Raw genomic sequence first — 21,627 nt, forward strand, 5'->3', positions numbered from 1 at the left:
CTACTTGCCCCCCAAATTTGGACTTTATACAATTTTAAAAAGCAAAATACCTGCAGTGCTTATTTTAGTAGTTTCAAAAGATTTATTTATTTGTGTTTTCCTTGATATTTTGTTTGAAATTTGATTTTGGATTATTATATTCATATTATTAACTTTCCCCCTTTCAAATCTCTCTCTGTGCCTCTTTGTCTCTTACTCCATTTGTCTCCATAGCCCCTTCTTTTATTTCAAGGCAAAAGTCTATTTTTACATTGTAGAACATTTTTTATGTAGAACTATGCAATAATGAATTTTAACTCAAGATTTTAGGACGACTGAAGTATATTCAGAGGATATATGTTTTGAGATGGTAACCATTTCAGTTTCATACTTTGAGGTATCTTGATGCACATTCTGCCACTTGAGCAGGGCTTTGTGAACTAAAAACTTGTTGTCACCAAACCTTACCCTTTCTTCTGCTGAATGTGAACCGTGTACTTCCTGTGTTTAACAGACGAGATAGTGAGCTTCACATAGTAGTTACTGCAAAATGTGAGGTATGACATGTGGTCAATTAATACCAATAACATATCTGTTTCATAATCAATAAGGGGCATATCAATATTAATAAAAATAATTGATAGGAAACATAGATGCTGATTATAATTGTAATTTTAATGGATTTAATCCTTCACGTAAAATTTACTTGGGAAACCCTTTTTAAAAAACACTTGTTCTGGGTAAAACAAATTATGGAACATATTTTAATGTTTGAGTTTTAAAATAATTACTTTTAGCAAACTGAATGCTCTTCCTTTCTGTGGATCTTTTGTATGAGGTTCCCTAACATTCCCCAGACGGGATATGGTCTTACGACTGAAGGGTCCCATCTTCACAGAATTGCAGCTGGAAGCTTTCCCCGTTGGCTTCCACTTGGTCGGGTTACGTAAAGAGAGAGAATGTTTATGAATGTCACATTCTTTGTGTTGCACACCGCTTTTGTTTCAGAGCCACTGCGGGCAGTCAGGTGGTTTTATTGCTGCACAGTGGCCTGCAAGACGCACACTTTCCTCTGCAGAGTTCATTCATGATTCTGTGCCTCCAAATACCTGGTGCTATTTCTGAACTAAGAGGTAGCAAGTGCAGAAAAAATAGGAGTATAATTTACACTGTTTAGAACCTAAACAAGTTTTAATGTCATTCCTGGTCCAGTGTAGTTTTCTTTAAACTAATACTTCTTGGCATGGTCACACATCTTGTGCTGTTTAACTATTAGAAGAATCCCACAGGACAGGCATTTATTTCTCTTACCTTAAGAAATGAAGATCCTGAGTTTCGGGCCAAGCAACTAACTACTCTCACAGAGTCGCTCAGCAGCGAAGCTGGAATCCACACCCATGTCCATTTGACTTCAAAATATGTTTCTTTCACTTGCAGCATGCTGTGCCTGTATTTTTAAGTGAAATGTCATGAATATCCAGGATCAAAGAGGAATCTCTGTATTGGAAGAACTCTTGACTTATTGAACAGAGCTTCAGATGAACATACCCATTTAAATGCATTTACATCTTGCTTAAAGGCAGTACTTTCTGAGAAAACTGAAAATAAGCAATTAAATTTAATTCACTTGTAGGAGTACACCTAAGGCCATACCAACCCCAGCCAAATAAATGGAGATTTTAGTATCTTTCACCAGGGAGCAGTAATATCTGTGTTGCCATTTTATGAAATGTATAATCTTACAGTTTATTTCCATTTAAAACAGTGTAGCAGATTTAAATCCATTTCAGCAGTGTATTTCTCATATTCCACTATTTTGCTGTAGTATTGTAATGACTTTATCTGCCACGGTTTAGCATTTGAATCTCACTAAGAAAGGACAGATGAGAAAATGGACACCAAGTGCCATTTAAATCACCTTCCTTTTGAAGAAATTCCTAATATTTTTAAATGTAGAAAACTTTTTCCAAAAGCAAACCGATATTTGAAGACTAATCACAAATAGTTATTAAGGTTTTTTTGTATATTAAAAAATTAGTATGATGAAAGAAGTTATCATAAACTTCCTTTTTTCAGACTCATCTGGAATATAACTAGACTCCAAAGAGGGGATACTATGTTGTGTATTCAGCAATTCTTTATATGGAAAATAATGACATCTTACAGTTTTTCTAATTAAGTTTTATTTATTGGTAGTGAACGCAAATATTACGGTTGAAAATCTACAAATAAAAGTACATATCAAAATATATTCTTTTTCAGTTTTTTAATTAATGAGTTGAATATTTGGATATCCAAGATCATTTCTCCCATTGTAGTTGTAAAAATCTGAATATATAGATTTTATATATTTGCTTCAGTTGTTGATGCAATGTATGACTTAAATCTATTTGGATGGTTTTGTTTTGATAATTTAATTTGATAATTTGATAATCTTGAGATTAGGGACTCATATTCTTAACTGAAATATTTATGGAGATAATTATAGATCTGCATACAGTTGCAAGAAGTAATGCAGAGAGTTTCCTCATATACCTTGACCTGTTTCTCCAGTGGTAGCAGTTCACAACACTCTGACATCACAACTAGGATATCAGCATGGAGACGACCCACTTACTCCTATTTCTTCCCTTTCACGTGTGAGCCTGTAATGCCTTTTAGAACTGGAAGTGCATGCAGAAAGTCAGATTGTTCATTAGGTTCCTTCTGGTGTCCAAACACAAGTGACCATGCTGGGATCCATAGAAATCCAATAAAATAGCTTTGTGAGATTAGCAAACTGTTTAGTTTGACTTACATTGCCATGATGAGAAGTTAAATTAAGAGCCTTCTGGATTACAATTCTCTAATGAGCTCTCTTCCATTTTCCTTCAAGAGAAGGGAAATACAATTCCTCCATCTCCTTTCCCATTGATTAAGAGTACATTTCTATATGAGGTCAAATCATGAATTCAGCAACCAAGGGAAATGTCATTGTATGACTCCCTGACTCGATTCATGTTATAAAAACTCATCTGTATGTTTTTATCAGTTTCTTATTCATGTACTTGGAAGAAATTAAACCTATTAGAAAAATATTAAAAATTTAGTTTTTAATTTTAAATGATGCATCCTTTTCTTCATTTATGACTTCTATGTTCATTTTTTCCTATATAATTTGTCACTGTACACTCCTGCAGATACAATCTTCCCCTTCCTCTCCTCTCTCTCTCTCCTATTCTCCTTCCTTTGTATCTTACTGCACATATTCCAGTGACATTTTGTAAGACCTGGCTTTGGTCTACATCTAACACTAGGCCTGAGAAGCAACGAGGATGAAACGCAGGTTTTGTGAAGCACCTGTCTGGAGCGTACTCAGCCAGACTTCCACATTGTGGCCAGCAGAGGGGCACTCGCACCTGCGTGCACTCTGCACACCAGTGCCGCTGCACGCCGGCGTCTGGCCGCTGGTGGAAAGGACAAAGGAAGACACGAACAGCCCCAGCCCAGGGTCAGAGGGTTTCAACAAGCACTTTGGAGGACAGCTTTCATGTCCATTTTTTGTTCTTATGCTTGATTTGTATATTGATTTGTAAAACCTAGATTCTTAAATTTTCTCAAAAGACAAAATGCTAAAATAAAATTGCACGTTCCAAAATACATTTGTTGGCAATGAGAGCAGTAAAACCTGATTCACTGACTGAATGCTTTAGAGCACGACAGCCAGTCCTACTGTGAGTGTGAGGCTGGGCATAGAGGGAGTGTGCATCGTTGCTTCCCTTAGGAGCAGCAGAATGTGTCTAACAACATCCTACGTGAGGTCAAGTGGGATCGGCCAGGGTTTGTAATTGGAGTCTTCCTTCAACCTGCCCTAATGATGCTGGCCTCTTCTTCCCTTGTAATTGCATTGTGCATATGCAAATTAATTTCTCTTAAGTGCTTTGGAATTTATTCTATTAAATAGTCTCATTTCAGATCTTGTTCATGTGCTTCTGTTGCTTCCAGCTCCTCTTTCAAACATCACCTGGTTTTGTGAGCTTGATCATAATTCTGTAGAATGACGTGGACGCACTGAAACACTTACTTCCTGGTGGACACCCCGTGGGTCTGAAGTGTTGATTTTGTTAACTTCAGATGAGCACAGTTACTTAAGAAAAGCCAGCTCCCCAGTGCAGGACAATTATGGGCCCAAATGCATGCCGGGTCAGCAATAATTCATTACGTAAGTGGGCTGGAACCACGCCTCTTCACCAAGGCTCCTGGAGCTGCTCCTCCCTGCCTGTCACAGGGTTGCCATCATGAGCTGTGAATGCAGTCATCCTATAGCAGCCGGGACCTCTCAGCCTTCACTGGCTTGGGGAGTTCAGGAAGATGAATCATAATATAGCTTTAAATACAATTTTTTTCTTGAAGACATGCTTTGTTTAAGTCTTACATTCTTGGTTTTGAAGCTTAAATTATTAGAATGAACAATAATAATAATAATGATAAAATAATGTTTGCCTTTTTAGAGGGTCTAAGGACTCTTTGATGTTGCTAAGGAGTGATTCATAAATGTTAGGAAAATATCATAATTGCTATTTTTGAAGAAATAGTGGTGAGTGTGCCTCTTTCTACTTGAAATATTTCTAATTTTCCTGTCAAGAAATTAGGATTGTAGGATGTCACTGTCCACTGCACATTGAGTCTCTGCCGTTGAGGATGTCAGAGCTGCTGTGGGACCCATCCCGGTGGCCCTCTCGTGTAAGTGGACAGTTCTTGAACAGTCTAATTCTGATCACCCTTTTCCTCCACATTGTCACATGTAATTGCAGTAATTTGAGTCAAAGTGTTCTGCTGAGTTAAAGGAAGAAGAGGTAACATGTACATCTACACTGAATAAATAGAAAAAATTAAAATAAAGACCAATATTCTCCAAAAAGTCTGACAATTAATATAGATTCATTTAAGTGTTCTTCTGTGGGCTTTAATTTATTTCCCAATTTCTCCCCTAACTGTATTGTGAAAGTGAGACCCCAGAGATAAAGGATTCAATACAATATCCAAAATAGTCTACACATTCAATAGGTGTTATGAATTTTATTTTTGTTATTTTGTAATTGACAGTACTTTGGGAAAGAAATGAACCATCTAACGGCGGGTAGGGAAATTGAATGATTATTTCATATTGTTTTAAATATCGCTGTGCAAGTAGCTTGTCTTTTTTCACTCATGCACACACATGCTCCCTGTTTGCTCCTCTCTGCCACTCTGTGATGTCAGGGAAGCGTCAGTGAAGCAACTAATCCTGGTTATCAAGAAATGGAATGGGCGACCTACCTTTGATGTTGAACTTCACAGCTGCGAACCTCTGCCTGGCTTAGCCAGGAAGCAAGAAAGAAATACCAGCGTGGGGTGACTGCAGGCGGAGTCACCCCCTTCTCCGCGGGCAGTGTCGGCTCTGGGAGCTCTTCCTGCCACCTTTTGGTTTCGGTCTGATCTGTGAGGCCTCTTTTTTTCTTCATCTGGAAGGAAAGTGGTTCTAGTACTACTTTGACTAATTGTGATTATCAAGCAGTTCTGCATATTGAATACAAGCCATTTTAGTCATGTGCTTAATTTTATTATAATCAACCGTAAAACACTAAGATAAAATTTTAACATTTATTGAGTCCCTGCTATGTACTCAGCATCACACCGCATCCTGTATTTGTATGGTCTCTTGTTTGCTGCTAACGTCAGAGGAACAATTAGGAAATCCAAGTGAGTAATAGCAAGAAGTCAGTGGGCACAAGACAAGTCAAACGCAGTGGTCAGCCTGGGCAGTACAATGCAGCGTGTGGAGTTGGACCCAGGAATGTGTAACCACCCTTTTAATGACAGGTGAAATCCATGTAAGAATTTGTCCTTTTATTTAATAATGTCCTGTTCGCTGTGTCCTGATTGTTTATGCAGTTATTTCCCAGTGTGCACATAAAAGTTTTGTATTTCTCCTGTGTCAGAAGATACAAAATTGAGGAACATTCATATCTTTGTTGAAGAAAATACTATAAATTCTTATTACAAATTGGGAATAAGTGCTTAAGCATATGCCTTTGGTAATGTGAATCTTTATTTTGACTCAAGCCAAGAATTGTGCAGAATGATTTCCATATTGCCGTACCTTTGGTACTTTAACTCTCTTCTGGATAACTGATATTTAAGGGAAGTAGTGTAAAAAAACAAGCATGGATGTACAGAATTCTCTTTACTGTCTTTGGTTTTAATCCAGTGACTCTACAGAGGAAGTCAGACTTAACATTTTTAAGGCGAGTGATCTTTGTGCTTGGCAGATTCCTGTTATTGCAAACATCCCGGATGGGTGTTGGTGTCTATAGAAACTCTTGCCATTGGTAGGAAGCGTCTGCAGCTCTACACAGTGGAGTTTCACAGCAGCCCTACAGCCGATACCTTGGTGGTTATTTACGTGCTCTGACATATGGTGATCAAGCTATAATAGTGTGTTAGAAGGATGGGAATTGGCTTCTTGCTTCATACATAGTTCCCATAATGGTGCACTTCTAGGTGCCAGGTTCCAATGCTGGCCACCGGACCATTGGTTCTGAGTGAGTCCATCAGAATTTCCGAGAGTCGGTCACGTGAGCAGTGGAGGAAAGGGGTGTTTTCTCTCTGTAAGTGCCTCAAGCTCAGAGGACACAGTGGATCAACACACATGAGAGCTCACTGCTCTCATCTTCAGTGCTTGATAGGAGGCCATGGATTCCAGGATGATTTTCCTAATTTCGGGTCAAGTTAGCAAGCTGCAAAGCAAGTTTTTCTAATAGTAATCATTTTTTTACAGTATTAGCAGTGAACCAAGAGCCTTCCAAATGAGCTGTGTCTCAGCCCATTTTAACATTTATTCTGACAAAGAGTCTTGGCAAGCTACTAAGTTGTCCCGGGTGACCTTGAACTTGCCATCCTGCTGCCTCAGCCTCCCAGAGTTCTGGGCTTGTGGGCGTCTGCCACCGTGCCCTGCCAATAAGAGTATTTTATGATAGCAGGATAGCATTCTTTAAGTTGACAGCACCTGATATTTTCCAAATATTTAGAAATCCTCTTTGGCTTAATATTAACACATTTGCAGAATTGAGCAACAGAAACTCTTACCGTCAGTTACGGCTTCTGCACTCTCACAACTTGTTACAGAGAAAGCCGGCCGTTTGTTCCATCTGCCCCGGCAGTGATTTCGTCACAAGGCAATGCTTTCACATTCATTGAATAACTGTCTTACCTTTGTGTCGGTAGTGACATGAGAAATTTAATCAGACACGTTTTATTTATTTAATGACTTTTCTCTGAAGAATAATCATCAATGTGGAGAGGCTTTCTTGTCTTAAATTCATTCATCTTAGATTTTTTTGCCTTTCTGGAATTTTTCAGACAGAAATGAAAAATTTGTCGTGCACATAGTAAGTTCACCCCTCTCCTCCGCCTTGCTTTCCCATGTTCCGTGTTTCTGATTTCCTGCCCTCCTGCCTCCTTCAGAGCTGGCCCAGTGGCTGTCCTTTGGCTGGCACATTCTGCTTTCCAAATCCTCTTATAAATGAACCCACTCTAATGGCTGCTGATAGGATACTGGGGCTTGAAGTCAGTCCCTGCTAGTTAAGTTGTTAAACTACTTTTTTTAAAGAGATAGACTGATAAAGTATGAAAGGGTCCAAATACCAGGGGTGGAGCGCTAGTGTCACTACTAACTCTGTAACTTCAAAAGTCACGTTAGCTCTGATCCCCATAGCAATAAATACAGCGTAGAAATGATACCCAGTCTGTCTGTGTACTTCCTGCGGGTCCGCTAGTGCCAAGCATTGTGGAAGTGCCCAGCGAGTTGCAAGTAGGGAGACAGTCACTAGAGTAAGGGAGGAAGCGCTGGGAGCCTTAGAGGTAGAATCCACCCTCTGTGGTCTCTGGATTTTGGAAGGCTGAGTGAGCAGGGGCGTGTTCACCAGAGGAGGCAGAGCCTTGAGGATGTGGGTTCGCACACACTGATGGTGGGTGTCTTGTGAAATCTGCTGTACAGCTCAGAGCTTCCAAACGCAGTGAGAGGGACTGGGTACTGCATCCAAGAACCAGTGAGAAAGAGCCTGCTCTCAGGAAAATTAACTTGTCATTTGTACATAACTTGGGAATATGTACAACCGTGGAACTATATAAACATTATATATCTTATTAGTGTCTTTTATTAGACTTGGGAATTATGAGTAAATGAGTATGGCCTGTTTGATATTTTGAATTTGATTTTTAAAAGTGTTTTGTGACACTAGTAATATTCTCAGCAATACAGGTTCAACTTTAAAAAGAAAGAACTTGTGCATTATCATAACCTATGGATTAGCTCTTTCCAAGGACTAGGTATACTCAAACTAAACAGACATTTAAAGAGCTATTCAGATAATGCTTTACTACTGCACAGGATTTATTACTCTAAATTGGACCCACGTCAGAGTTTCATAAAAGATTTCCATATTATATATGGTACTCTGGCAGCAGTGTTCGGCCTGAACTCAAGAATCCTAAGATCAGTATTCATTGGTTATATGTTAAATTTGTAGTACCTTTATGGTTCTGTTTTCCACTTCCATTTTTAAGCTCTTTAAAGAATTATACTTGACCATGGAACATCAACCGTGTTGTTCTCTGAATAAGAATTTAAAAATCTGCACTGGAATACTATGTTCAGACTGATCGTGCGTTTCTCATCGCCTGAGAATGAGCCGGGGGATGGAGTGTGGCGAAGCTCGATGGAAAGAGGTGCAGCGGCCAAGTACGAGGCCCAGGACAGGCGATGTCATTCCCAGGGCCCGGATGTAGAACCTCTTGTGGGTTCCCGCGAGATGTGGGCAGTGTAAGGGACGGGACACCAGGAGGAGCTCACTGCTTTGACTCCGCAGAGCAGCCCGTGTCTTGTGGATCAGGATGCACTTCTACTTTTGCTCTTTTTCCCCTTTCCTCTTTTGTTCAGCCCCGGCTCACTCTGCAGAGCCAGCTTTCCCTTACCCCTTCACCCCTCACTTTTCAAATAAACGTTTGGCACCATTTCTGGCTTGTCTTGTCCAGTTCTTTGTTCAAGGTAAGAAGGACCTGGAATACATTTAATTGGCAAGCCATTTCTAAAGGAACTACCAGATAACAAGAGTACTTCACAATATATGATTGGTTCTTTGGTTTACATTAAAAGCTTTCAAAGTAATGCCACAATTTCCCCATATTATGTGTTCCATGCATCACATCGTCCTTTGGTCCTCTAATATTGTGACCTACAAGCGCCAGTTCCCCACCCCCAAGTGTGGCCCCAGAGAGACCTTTCCGTCCAGGAGGAGCTCGTGCTCTTGCAATGGATGCCTAAGTACTGTTGATCTGTCCAAGCTCGTTAGATGTCCTTTCGTCTCCATTTAAACCTTCTCACTGTGTTGAAAAGTATGACCACATCTTGATTGATTATCGGTATCGACAGAGCAAAATCAGTATCTAGTAAGTGGTCTTCGTGGTCAGTGAAACCGCGATGCCTGTGGCTTGCTCTGCTAAGTGAGCCGTTGTCTAGGAGCAAGGACGGCCTCCTGGGAGGAAGGGAGCAGGTCTAACAAGCCACGTGGTGACTAGAGAAATAAATGCTGCTGAATAAAATCGATCACTGTAAATATCAACCAGGACCACTGATGTGCCACCTAAACGTTCCTTAAACAGTTCCCCCAACTTCTCATCAGACAGGATCAGTGCTTAATTTTTCTCCTGAGCTGCTCTTTGGTGCTTCAGGTGCTTCTGACCAGTGCCCTGCCCACCCTGACCTCTCCAGCATCCTCCTGCAGGTCCCTTGACTGTGGTTGCCAATTCTTGAGTCTGCCAGCTGAGCAGCTGAATTCCATGATGATTGCTCAGCCAGAGAGCTCCTAAGCATGGTCTGGCTCTGATTTCCAGGTTTTGTTCAGGACATGCTACTAGGTCAGCCTGTGAAAACAGCCATCGGCGAGGTCAGAGGGCCCAGCAGCATAGGGCTCCCTGTGCCGGATTTCTGAGTGAGAGTGTCCACTCCTTCCTCCTCAGCAGCTGAAAGCTCTCCAAAGATGGCAGCTCCTCCCTCCCATCCAGGTTCTGAACACTGGCCAGAGCTACACACTCTCCAGGTCAAGACTTCCAGACACCTGCAGTGGGCTTATTTCTCTGTCTCTTTGTTTGTATAAATAGCCCATAGAAAAGCCCAAAATATGACAGTTCTTTTCTCCCAACTTTGAACATGGCCTCCATATAAAACATTTATTTTGTGCATGCATATGTAGGTAAAAGTTCTCTAGTCATGGGGAGAAAGATCTACAAATGAAAAGGTACCAAGAGATGAAGGGAGGGGGTAGGGGACATAATAAGAATGACGATGTGACATGGCCCATGTTCCTGCTCCCACAAGGAACATAATCATTACGTACTGAAAGATGTACTAATAAAAGTAAAAATTCAAAAAAGGTAAAGCATCTAGAATTATCTACTTCATTATCAATAATACTTTTACCAATATGCATATTTCGTCTCTCCTGCTCCTCTGTCTTAAAGATGATAATTGCCAAGTTTGAATGGCCCTTATGATAGAAAGAATACCTAACCTCAGAATTAATCCTGAAAGCCAGGCTGAATAATAAGGTACAAGGTTCCTAAGACTGTAACATATGCCAGAATTTGGTAGCATCTGCATGTACATTTGCTTCCTAAACAGTGCTGTCCACCTTGATTTCTATGACTTTTTAAAAAGGAGAGCCCAGGGAAGCATTTTGCATTCTTGAGAAGTGCATTGATTTAAGGTGCTCCAAGATTTAGACAATTCCAGAACCTCACGGTAGACTTTTTAGGTGCTGAATGCATCCTGTGCAAAGGGAATGTTTCTATTTTGCCGCCACCATTATGTTATCTTCTGCAGTGCAATTACAAGCTAATTCAGGGCTCTTTGTGTTGGACTAATAGCTTCTGATGCTCGGCTGTCACCGGGCACTTTTAATACCATCTGCAGAGTCCTCAGCACTTACCTAGGATGAGCACTTTTCTCTACATAGAGGCTCATCTTTGGCAAATCATTAATGGAACATCAAAAAGATCCCATCTGTTAGGGTTACATATGGCTGGGATCAGAATTATCAAATATCTCATTTTTTCTTTATTCTTTTTTTCCTCTTTCTTATCCACACAATAAATGTAGTTGTCAGCAGGATAAGTTCATGTGCCGGATAAGGTCACAATTTCATTTAGTGACAACTTCCAACAGTAGGAACTTACAAGGTTCAATTTATTAAAGAGTCAGAAGGGATAAGATCACTGCCTGGCCAGCTTGATTTATCAGGGTTTGACTGGAGTACTTGAATAGGGAACGTCGTATTTCAAGTTTATGTTCAAAACTATAGTTCAGTGTGTCTTGTGACTGTATGACTCGAAAATGGAAAAGCAGAATTAGAAAAGGTTTCCCCGCTGGGCATTTTGTAGCCACCAGCCAGGAGCTGACCCTTGCTGAGCCAAGCCCGGCTTAGCGATGGATCCACGTGGCATCCAGGCAATGGCGCTGTTTGTCGTAGCATGCAGATGAAAGGCCGGACTCTGAGCAGGGAGGAGGAGGGACACGACCATGGTCGGGTCACACAGAGTGAGCAGTGAAGTGATCTAACCCGCTTTGTATCTGGCAGGCAGCTGTCAAATGGTTAAACCATAAAATAGCAAGAACTCTGCCATACTTTGGCCACCTCGCTGACTTTGAAAATACTTTGCGATTTTTTAGACTCTTTGAGTGCTTTTTGAACTCAGCGTGACTTCAGGGCTGTCCATGTTTGATACCATGATCTATAATGTTTTCCAACCATGAAGAAAATATAAATATGGGTTCTGATGCCCTAGCCTTCTGCTGTAGTAAGGCCTGATAAACATTAGGAGCCGATTCATGTGGTTGGCTTTGAAATTTGGTTATATAGTTAAAACCAAGTTTAGACCAATCCAGAGTTTATTTTCAGCAACTGAAATATGAGCTCCTCTCATCTCTTCTTACTTGCAACCGTGCCTGTCTGTGGAATCTGCGCCTAGACTAAGAGAAGCTCTGTAAATACCACATGTGTTTCTTCTGTCCTCAACCTGATGTTGAATTCAGCGGAAATGTGACTGCTGGAACCCACGCTCCGGCCCTGGCTGTCCCTTCCCCGTGCAGAGTTTACCCTTTTCATGTACTGTGCTTTCTACGGAGACAGGAAAACAAGATGATGCCTTGATAGTCCCCTAATAAAAAAGAGTTGAGGCATCTGTGGTGATTTCAAGTATTTTTAAAATAGTGAATTTATTTTATTTAAACTAAAACCTGGGTTGATGTTCTTAAAGCTGAAGAGATGTTTGGTAGTGATTTGATTTAGAGCTTTTTTTTAAGTGAAGCTATCATAAGTCTTTGAGTAATAACAGACTTTTAAAAGTATACATTATCAAAAAGATAAGAGAAACAGCCCTCAGCACTAACAATATTATCTTTTACCAAAATTGATTAGTCCGCCCTCTGTGTTTCAAATATTTTCTGTGAACTTGCCCAGCATGTTAAAAGTAAGGCTGCTTTTTGAAGAATAGTTGCAAAAATATGAACTGGGCAGAAAAGAGAAGACTGTATTTTTCTTTCTGCTCCATATTTTGCAGATGAGATAACGTATGTGAATGGAGGAGGAGGTTGAATAAATGACATGTGTGATTGTTGTAATACAATAAGACTCATAGAGACAACTTTCTTTTGATTTTAAATAAATTTTAATTGTTCTAAAATTGAGATAAATGATATTATGAAAATCTTCACCCAATCAACAATGTTTGCAACTTGTATTTTGCAAACACTGCACATCTTAAACTATATCATTTACCAGAAGATAAATAGAAGCTAATGTGTGTGTGTACTCACACGTGTGCACATGTCCAGGTATGAAAAAGGTAATTAAGGGGAACCTACTAAGGAGAAATTGAATGAAGAATGTCTGGGATTGGATGTAAACGCAATGGGAGAATGAAGGAGACCTCAGTTTGTTCCCAAGTGTGGCGGAGCTACCAGGAGGAGATTGGCTTTGAAAGTTAGAGCCTAGCCGTTGTTAAGTCATCAACAAGGGTGCACTGCAGTAGGCAGGGAGGGAGATGCGTGCCTGCCGGGTGGCAGGAGCCATCACGGATCTCGGGAGGTGAACTGAAGGCGAGAAGGAGGGTAGTGAGGAAGGCTTCCTGGGGGAAGAGCACCTTGGAGATCAGCAGAGCCCGAGTCAGGCAGACCCTGCTGGCACACAGCGGGACGGAAGACCAAGTGCGCAGGTTCACTGGAGCCCAGGAAGGGAACTCTTGGGGGAACCTCGCAGCCTGGACGCTGAAGGTGGAGCTGCAGCAGGCTGTCCCTGGCCTGCCAGGGATTCGGAGCCCGGATAAGAGCTGCAGGAAACCGCGGCCAGTTGCTCATCCGCACCTGGGTTGGTGACCACCCGGGAGTGAGTGCTGCTGGGGAGACTGCGTGCAGCAGATGCTGAGGAAGGTGTGGGCAGGGCACTTTCTGGGCAGTAACTCCGAGGGCCTGCGGCAGCGCAGAGCAGCGCGCAGTTGGACACCACCACCACGGCGGAAGCGAGTGTGTGTCTATTGCAATTGCTTTTTGGTGAAGTGGTAAACCTACCTTAGAGCCCTGTGTCTGTTCTTGAGTTGATCTTCACCTCCACCGTGGGAGAATGGCATTTCTCGTCGTTCCTACTTTGTCTGCAGAAACAAGTTCAGAGCTTAGGAACTTGCACTTGACCCTTTGGCCTCTGTTGGGAGCCCATCCCAAGCTGTGTTTCGGCCTCATAGCCCCAGACACCCTGTCCTCCCCGAGCCCTTTCTTGGCTTCATGATTTTAGAGCCTCCAACCGATCTCCCTCCTCCAAGTCTCAGTCAGCCCCAGCTGCTCAGTAGGCTTCTGCCCACCAGCGTGAACGGCAAGATGCGGACCTGAATTCACCCTCAGATTTCCCCTCCTCGGCTCCTCAAATCTGGATATGGCTGAATTCCATCACTTTAACCCTCCAGCCTCGCGGATCTCATCCCCAGCAGTGCGCTCCAGGCCAGGGTTTCTTTTGTTCATTGCTTCGTGCTGGAGCCTGGCTGACTGTCTGTCGCTTGGTATTTGGAGAATAAATGAATAAGGAAGTGGATGGGGGAGTAAAGGAAGGAACAAAATGATCGGGTAGGAGCTTTGCCTTCCGATTTAAAGATGTCCAGATGCTTCAGCCACACATCAGGATCCTGTCTATGGGAGCAGGCCTAGGGCGCTGTCCACCTCTCAGAATATCTCACATCTGGGAGAGAAATAAGCCCACACTGACTGCCAGGTTGGAAAACACCTAGTGCTAATCCTTCTTTAGCAATGATGAACCAAAATGTCAGAAAAGGTATAAACTATTTAAAGCCATTCAGGTATTTTTTTTCTGGACAGAGTTGGAACTAAAAAATACCTTCTTACTTTTACTGTAATAATGTTTCTTTTATTTCATGACACCCGTTAATCTTTTTTAAATTGAATTATACTCCTCAGCAACATGTAAGTTAAATATAACTTCCATTTACATTATATCCTATTTTTATTGCTGTGATTAACCTATTTAGCCTTAATAATTGTATATACACTGTCTGTGCAAATAATTTTTGAACAGTGTTTTTTCTGTAAACACTGTTGTAAATAAATAAATTTTAAAAGTTATTGTAGCAACGGGAAAGACTTCCTTAGTCCTCAAAATAGCTTCTCCATAAGAAAGAACAGAGACTGAGCTTTGTCATTTACTTAATAAAGTTGAAAAGATTGACCGGATAGCCTGGGCCATTAGTGTACTTTTTGTTATGGCCATTTTTAAGCACTCACAAAAGTGTCTTTGGTCTACTTAAAATTTTTTTCTTCTTGTTTGGTACCAGGGATCGAATTCGGGTCCTTGCACTTGCAAGGCAAGCGACGGAACCACTGAGCTAAATCCCTGGCCCTGGTCTGCTTAAAATCTTAATACATACACAACTCAAAAACTTTGGAGATATTTGGGTGTCATTTTATGATCTCCCCCAAGTTTGGTTCTTAAACCATTAAAAGACAGACCTGCATGTGAATTCAGCTATAGATAAGGAGGTGCTGTTTGACAGAGCCGGAACCCTTCACAGATGAAATATGTCAGTAGTGGAAGGAAAGGATGAATTACTTTTTAAAAGGGTTTTCAAAAATTCTCTCTCAGAGTGATTCCTCTGGCATCACTTAAGAGGGACATTGTTTTTTTAAATGTGTAAAAACAAGCAAACGTTCTGGAAACAAAATTCTCTAGTAGTTAGCTGAGGGAATGGAATATATTTCAGTTTTAAATGGCAAATTGTGAAGAAACTTTTAAAAATGTAATCATAGTTGAAAATACTGGGAATTCCTGTGTGATAGAAATGGGAGCTGTTCTTTTCAAATCGAAAACTTACCTTACAAGTTTTAAATAACTGCATCATCACCTATAAATACACGCACACAGAGACATTTTCCCTCAGATTGTTTCTTGACGTTCCTGTCCATTGTGGTCTGTGTCCCATTTTTGAGGAAGTTTCTCTACAAAGCCCCTAACTCCAACGCATTACTTGAAACTATTCTACAAGAGTGAAATATACTTTCAAAGAAAATCTCAGAAATCGATTTGTTATTCCATATATTACAAAAAAATTGTTCTTGTTCCATATTTTCTGGATTGTGAATAAGGATCATTCAGGACCATTAATGTTGTTTATCACAAAGATATTTGACTTATAAAACTATCTTATAGAAGCCTGGACCTTCTGCATCTTTCTGGATTCCTTTCCTCACTACTGATTATCTTTATCTACTGAAACCCCAGGAGGAAAACCATTGAGGAGTAGATGTCTGTGTTAATTGAAGGAGTTCTTTCATTTCAGTGTAAGTGTCAAGTTTAGAGGTCAGGAAGGTGAAAGAAAAGAGAATAGAAGGATGATCCCTAAAGTGAAGGTTTTCATTGTGAGCATGAAATTGTTCTGAGAATTGCATCTTCAAGTTGAAACAAAGATGAATTTATATTTCCTAATGAGATAATGTAAGCATTTCACAATATATGGTATGCATAGTTTGATTTTGGTTTTCAGGAAAAGCAAAACTAAAAACAAAAAGTGTGTCTGGAATTTCAGTTGTTAAAAGAGTAACACAAATGCAGAGAAATAAAGAACACATAACATTGAACTCAGGTTGATGGTATATGCTTTAAAAATGTCAAGATTCAAGGTAATGGTTGCTTCTAGGAATGAATTTGGGAGTACTGCTTCTCTTTCAGTTTCATTAAAGAGTTTGAGTATTAGTGGCATTAGCTCTTCTCTAAATTTCTTGTAGAAATGGATGCACATTGAAGCCATACTCTTAAGTGAAATAAATAGGACACACATGTGTAAATACCAAAGTGTCTCTCTGGCATGAGAAATTGGAAGTGTAAATGAGGACCAAAATGTATAATAGATAATGTGAAATAGGAAGAAAAGGTTCAAAGGGGAAGGGGAAGTGGAGGGGGAGAAGGAAAGAAGGGAATGGAATAAATATGAGAAAGGAAAGAGAAAACAGAAACAAAGCTTTTGTAAATAGGGAGGGGTTGGGGGAGTGGAAGAGAGGGCAGGGGAATGGGGAAAAACGAGAACCAAGATACATCATGCACAGGTACAAATTCCCAATGATGAGTGTGATCATAATTATACCTAAAATGTACCAATAAAGTTAATTTTTAAAAAATGTCAAGATTGAGTCTACATATTTGAAGATAGCTATTGACTTGAAAAGAAAGCAAAGCAACAATTTTATAATATGTTACCTGCCATGACCCATATGCGTTCAGCAATTCCATTCGTTAAGTTATAAACCAATGGAATTGCTGAATGCATCCTATTCCATTTTGAATTTTCTTGCACTTTCTACTTTATATATGGATTCTCATTTATACTTCTTCCTGTTCAATTCTTTCCCATTTTTATGCCTACTGAAGAATAGTCTGAGAAGAAATATCATTAAAAAAAGCAGCAAATGATATTTTTGAGATATTTCAGAGTACAAAACTTTTGCATGGTAATATGCAACAATACTGTCAGAGTGTAAATATCATCAATTTAATTATTTACAGAAAACAGAAGAATCCTAATTGCTGGTTGAGTATTTTTTTTCTATTTACCTCAAACCATGTGGAAGTCAGTGGCTATTATTTGAAAATTTGAGGCTCTCATTTATTTATTTTTATGTTCATACATTTATTTCTTAACAAATCATTTAATGAAATCTACTTCGTGCATTTGTATAGACTACCTTTATTTCCTCTTTTCTTTTTAATGATTTCAAAATATTACCCTGGAGGAAATTCAAGGAAGAAGACAGTTCTAAACAATTTCTCAAGAGTTTCTGTTCAAACTCTTTAGTAACCTAGAATCCTATCCAGAATACTATGTAAAGAAAGGTAGCCATTTTGTCGAAACAGTTTTTGAGAAAATAAGCATCACTCACTACTTATTGTACATGGAACTCTTTTATCCTTTGAACTTAGTAGTAAGTTCAGAAAATTATCAAGTACTTCAAAAACTATCCAGGCATTGTTCTCCAAGTAGCTCAAGGAAATGTTATGAATTTTAACCCTTAATTATCATCTTAGTATTTCTTGTCTATCTGTTTTGGCCTTGGATCAATGCTTTTTGGTGAAGTATTGTAATTTCCAGTTCTTAAAGACTGAACTCCAATTGATAATGTGTGTGAAAAGGTCCAAGAGAGAAATTGGACTAAATGTGAATACAGTTATAAGGACAAGCTTCATTTTCCTCTCTGGATAACCAGATCAGTTGTATTTCAGACAAGCATAATTCATTTTCTCTTGATGAATCCAGAAAGCACTACATGTAAAGCAAACCCGGGAAGGGGTGACTCTGGCTAAGGCACATGTGAAAGTGTCCTGACTGCCTGTTTTTATTGCCTGCAGGAGAGCTGGAGGTGTTTCAGAAAGATGGGGAGCGAAAAATCCAAAGCCGCCAGCAACTTCCGGTGGGAACAACATGGGGCCCGTTTGCCGGGAAGATGGACCTGAATAACAGTTCCTTGGTATGTGGACATTCCGAGCTGGCTGGCTCTTTACTAGCTCAGAGCTCAGCCGTGGTCTCTGCCTGCTTCCCAGTAAAATCACTAGAAATAAGTTTGCTTTTTGCTGTTTCCATGGGCTGCAAAACTTGGCTGATTTCCAAGTGGTTTGTCTGACAGTAATATAGGCAGGCTTTAGAAGGAAAGAGTTTCCTCATATTAAATGATTGGCTAACAAGGTAATTTATAAGCTTATTTCTTTATCTGCTTAGCCAGAGTAAGACTGTTCAAATTTAATAATGTGCACAATTGCCTTTATTTTTAAAATGACACAAACTAATTGTCATATATTTCAAATTTACATGAAAAATAAGAAATAAACAACTTTGTTATTCCTTGGTAATACTGTGTGTAACTCTAAGAGCAAGGACAGATGATTAACATTATAATTTTTTTAACTCTTTTGTAAAAGTTCTGAGGTCAGAGAGTCTGTTGCCTAAGATTATATGTATATAATTGATTAATTAGATGTTTCAAAGTCATACGAAGATGTGGCATTTGGCTACATGGAAACTTTGCTGCCGAATCTGGTGTCGCTGTTCCCTGTCGCTACTATAAAAACTGCCACTAACCTTGTGGCTTAAAACAACACACGTTATGATCTTGTGAGGTGCCTGCGTCCTTCTGGACCTGTGGGGAGAGCTTGTTTCCTTTGCTTTTCAACTTTCTTGAGGCCACCCACAAACCTGAGTTCCTGAGGCCCCCGTGGTCAAAGCCAGCAGTGACCAGGGGCGCTTTTGTCCGTGAGCCTGTTGGAGCAGTGTGACCCACGTTCTAACCCTGACTCTCAGGATTCCTTTTCCATGTTTAAGGTCACTTATGATTTCACTGGGTTTACCTAGGAAATCTAGGCTAATTTTCCTATTTTAAGGTCAGCTGCATATCCTTTTTTTTTTTGGTACCAGAGATCAAACTTGGGTCCTTGCGCTTGCAAAGCAGGTGGCAGAACCACTGAGCTAAATCCCTGGCAGCTGCATATCCTTTTCTGTGTAATAGAATATTCCCAAGTCCCGGAGATTCCGATGTCCTCTTTGGGAGGATACTTTGCAGCCTACAACTGGAGACAAAACCTTTTGTTGTAAGGGACAACATGGGAAGAAAATGTTCCATGTTCCTTCCATAACCTGCAAATTTTAGATACACAGGAAGTCCCCAATTTAGGAATGAGTTCCATTCTGACAGAATTGTTCCTAAGTGGCATTCGTTCCTAAGCCAACAAAGTGAGTCTTATACAGTACACTTGTGCAAGTTTGAAGCTTGAATGTTGGTAAGTTGGGAGCTTCCTGTGTTGTTCTGATGGACATCCTCCTGTCTGGACGCCATCTTTGTAGGAAGAGTCTCATGGCTGACTCAATGCATGCTTCAGGACGTGACAACGCCCAGCGAGGTTTTGACAGAAGTCCTGGGTTCAGCAGCACATGGCAGTCCCTCAGTACTCCGTGTGAAAGAAATCCCTTCTTGTGTTATTACACTAGAGAAGCAGCTATGCACAGATTCTGTTCAGTGCCGTGTGGATGGGAGAGAGGTCAGGGGTCCACCTCCAAGCATGATGGGTGTAGTAAGTAGAGACATTTGTATCACCAAACTTTCAACCTCTATGTGAGATTCTAAGGCTGTGCTTCTCCCTTCCTAAAGCCATGCATTTATCTAGAAAACAATAAGGGATCTCATAGAGTAACCTCACGTGTAGTCTTAAGTATGCAGTGTATTTTAGTAAATTGTTGTACATGACAAACATGGTAGCAATAATAGTGTTTAATGATATAAAATCAGAAGGAAAGCCTCAAAAACAATGTTATTTCAAAAAAAAATTTAAGTATATTTTAGGGAAGCAACTAAATTTTATAAATGAAAGAAATTTTTTTCCAATGCTGAAGATTGAGTCCATTGCCTCATACAAATAGGCAAGTGCATTTCAATCCATTTTATTTTATTTTATTTTTTATTTTTTTAAATTTAAGGCAGGTTCTCACTAGGTACCCAGTCTGGGCTCCTACTTGAGGCCTTCCTGCTGTTATAGTCCAGGCTGAACATCTCATACTCCGGCACTTTATTCAAGGTGGTTCGTCCCCAGGGTTTCACCGCTTCCTAGGTGAACCCCAACGCTGCACCCCATTCTGGGCTGAGCTGTGTGGGACACCCTGTCCCACCACCCCAGGAGAGAGCACCATTAGTTCCGGTGACTCCTCACACCGATGCGTGGTCAGGAAGGGTAGGTCCCTAAACACCAAAGGTGGGTACGTGAGGTTGCAAACCTGCTTTATGTGGGGCCTGTCTGCTCCTCAGCACTGTGCAAACTGCCTTTGAAGCCATGGGCTACGTGCGTATTTATCGCTGTATATCAGATACCTGCATCACCCCGAGTCATTTCTCTGGTATTTCTTCAAGGTTACTGCTATCACAATGGCATCTAGAGTTGATTTAAGAGCTGATAAACATTTTCCAGTTTACTCTGTGAAAATAATATCTATATTAAAATACTACATTTGACCTTGATATCGTTAGTGAGATGTATATTTGGTGCCAGGTAGTTCTGTTACATTTTTTACCACACGCTAAGCGGTGCTGTGTTCAAGATCAACCATTTTCTGAGAGCTTAATTTTTCACTGAAATCATTACTTAGATGCCATCATTTTGTTAATTTAATATTCCCACATAAAGGCATCTTATGCCATATTTAATATTTTAAATAATTTAGTTTAAATCTGAAATTCTCATGGTTTTTAGCACAGCAACACTCTTGATGGTATCAAAAATCAGTAGTGAGTAGACTACCTGAGCAGTTAGAAGTCATTCCAAAGAGTGCTGCGATTTATTCCCTTTAGAATTTGGACAGTACGTTCACATGTGTCTTATATCACAAAGAAGATACGTTTTCCGTACAATAAAATAGATAGCCCACTAACCGTTCCTTCCCCAACCTTGAGTCAGACTTGGATTAGCACGCGCTTTAACGGCTCACCCGCCCGCTGACGTGGCATTACCCTGCTCAGACTCCTGTTGGCGCAGGAGGTGCAGCGCACTAATTGATCCAGCACCGTAATTAATTGAGTCACCATGCTAGATGTCAAATCCTTTAAGTCCCCGTCCTGAAACGCACTAGCAATATGCCACTTTCTATAGGAAGCCTTTGCAGACCAGGGATTCAGGTGTATGTAGAACATTTCAAGAAGCACAGGTGATTTAGAAATACCAGACACATTGATTGGACAGAAAGTCATTTTGGGATCAGTAACACACTGAAGGTAGCAGTAGAGCATCTCTTGCCCACATTATCTTGGTAAATACTTTATTCTTTAAAACTGATAGTTGCTGGGGTAGCATACTAAATATATTCATTGGGCCAGGTGCAAGTCGAAGTGCTTTATAGAGTTTTTATGTCACATTTAATTCTAACACATAATTAGGGAAAATCAAATTTAAATAAACCCTTTATTACAGAGGAGGAAACCACTACTTTGAGAAGTTAACTATTAGCCCAAGATCAATTCTGTTTTATTCCAGATCTCATGCTACAATC

At 40.3% G+C, this 21,627-nt stretch overlaps 1 protein-coding gene across 5 annotated transcripts in view; it reads left to right on the forward strand.

Annotated features, from left to right (window-relative positions):
- Positions 1 to 21,627, forward strand: part of Zfpm2 (zinc finger protein, FOG family member 2) — a 407,643-nt gene that overhangs the window by 184,690 nt on the left and 201,326 nt on the right. For all 5 annotated transcript variants that reach the window (XM_087190836.1, XM_087190837.1, XM_087190838.1 and 2 more), the window contains one exon: positions 17,952 to 18,070. In XM_087190836.1, the coding sequence (XP_087046962.1) occupies positions 17,952 to 18,070 (119 nt within the window). The remainder of the gene's footprint in view (positions 1 to 17,951; positions 18,071 to 21,627) is intronic.

Source organism: Heterocephalus glaber, unplaced genomic scaffold, assembly GCF_053883595.1.
Source record: "Heterocephalus glaber isolate CG9 unplaced genomic scaffold, H.glaber_assembly_v1.0 deba00001556, whole genome shotgun sequence".
NCBI lineage: Eukaryota > Metazoa > Chordata > Mammalia > Rodentia > Bathyergidae > Heterocephalus > Heterocephalus glaber.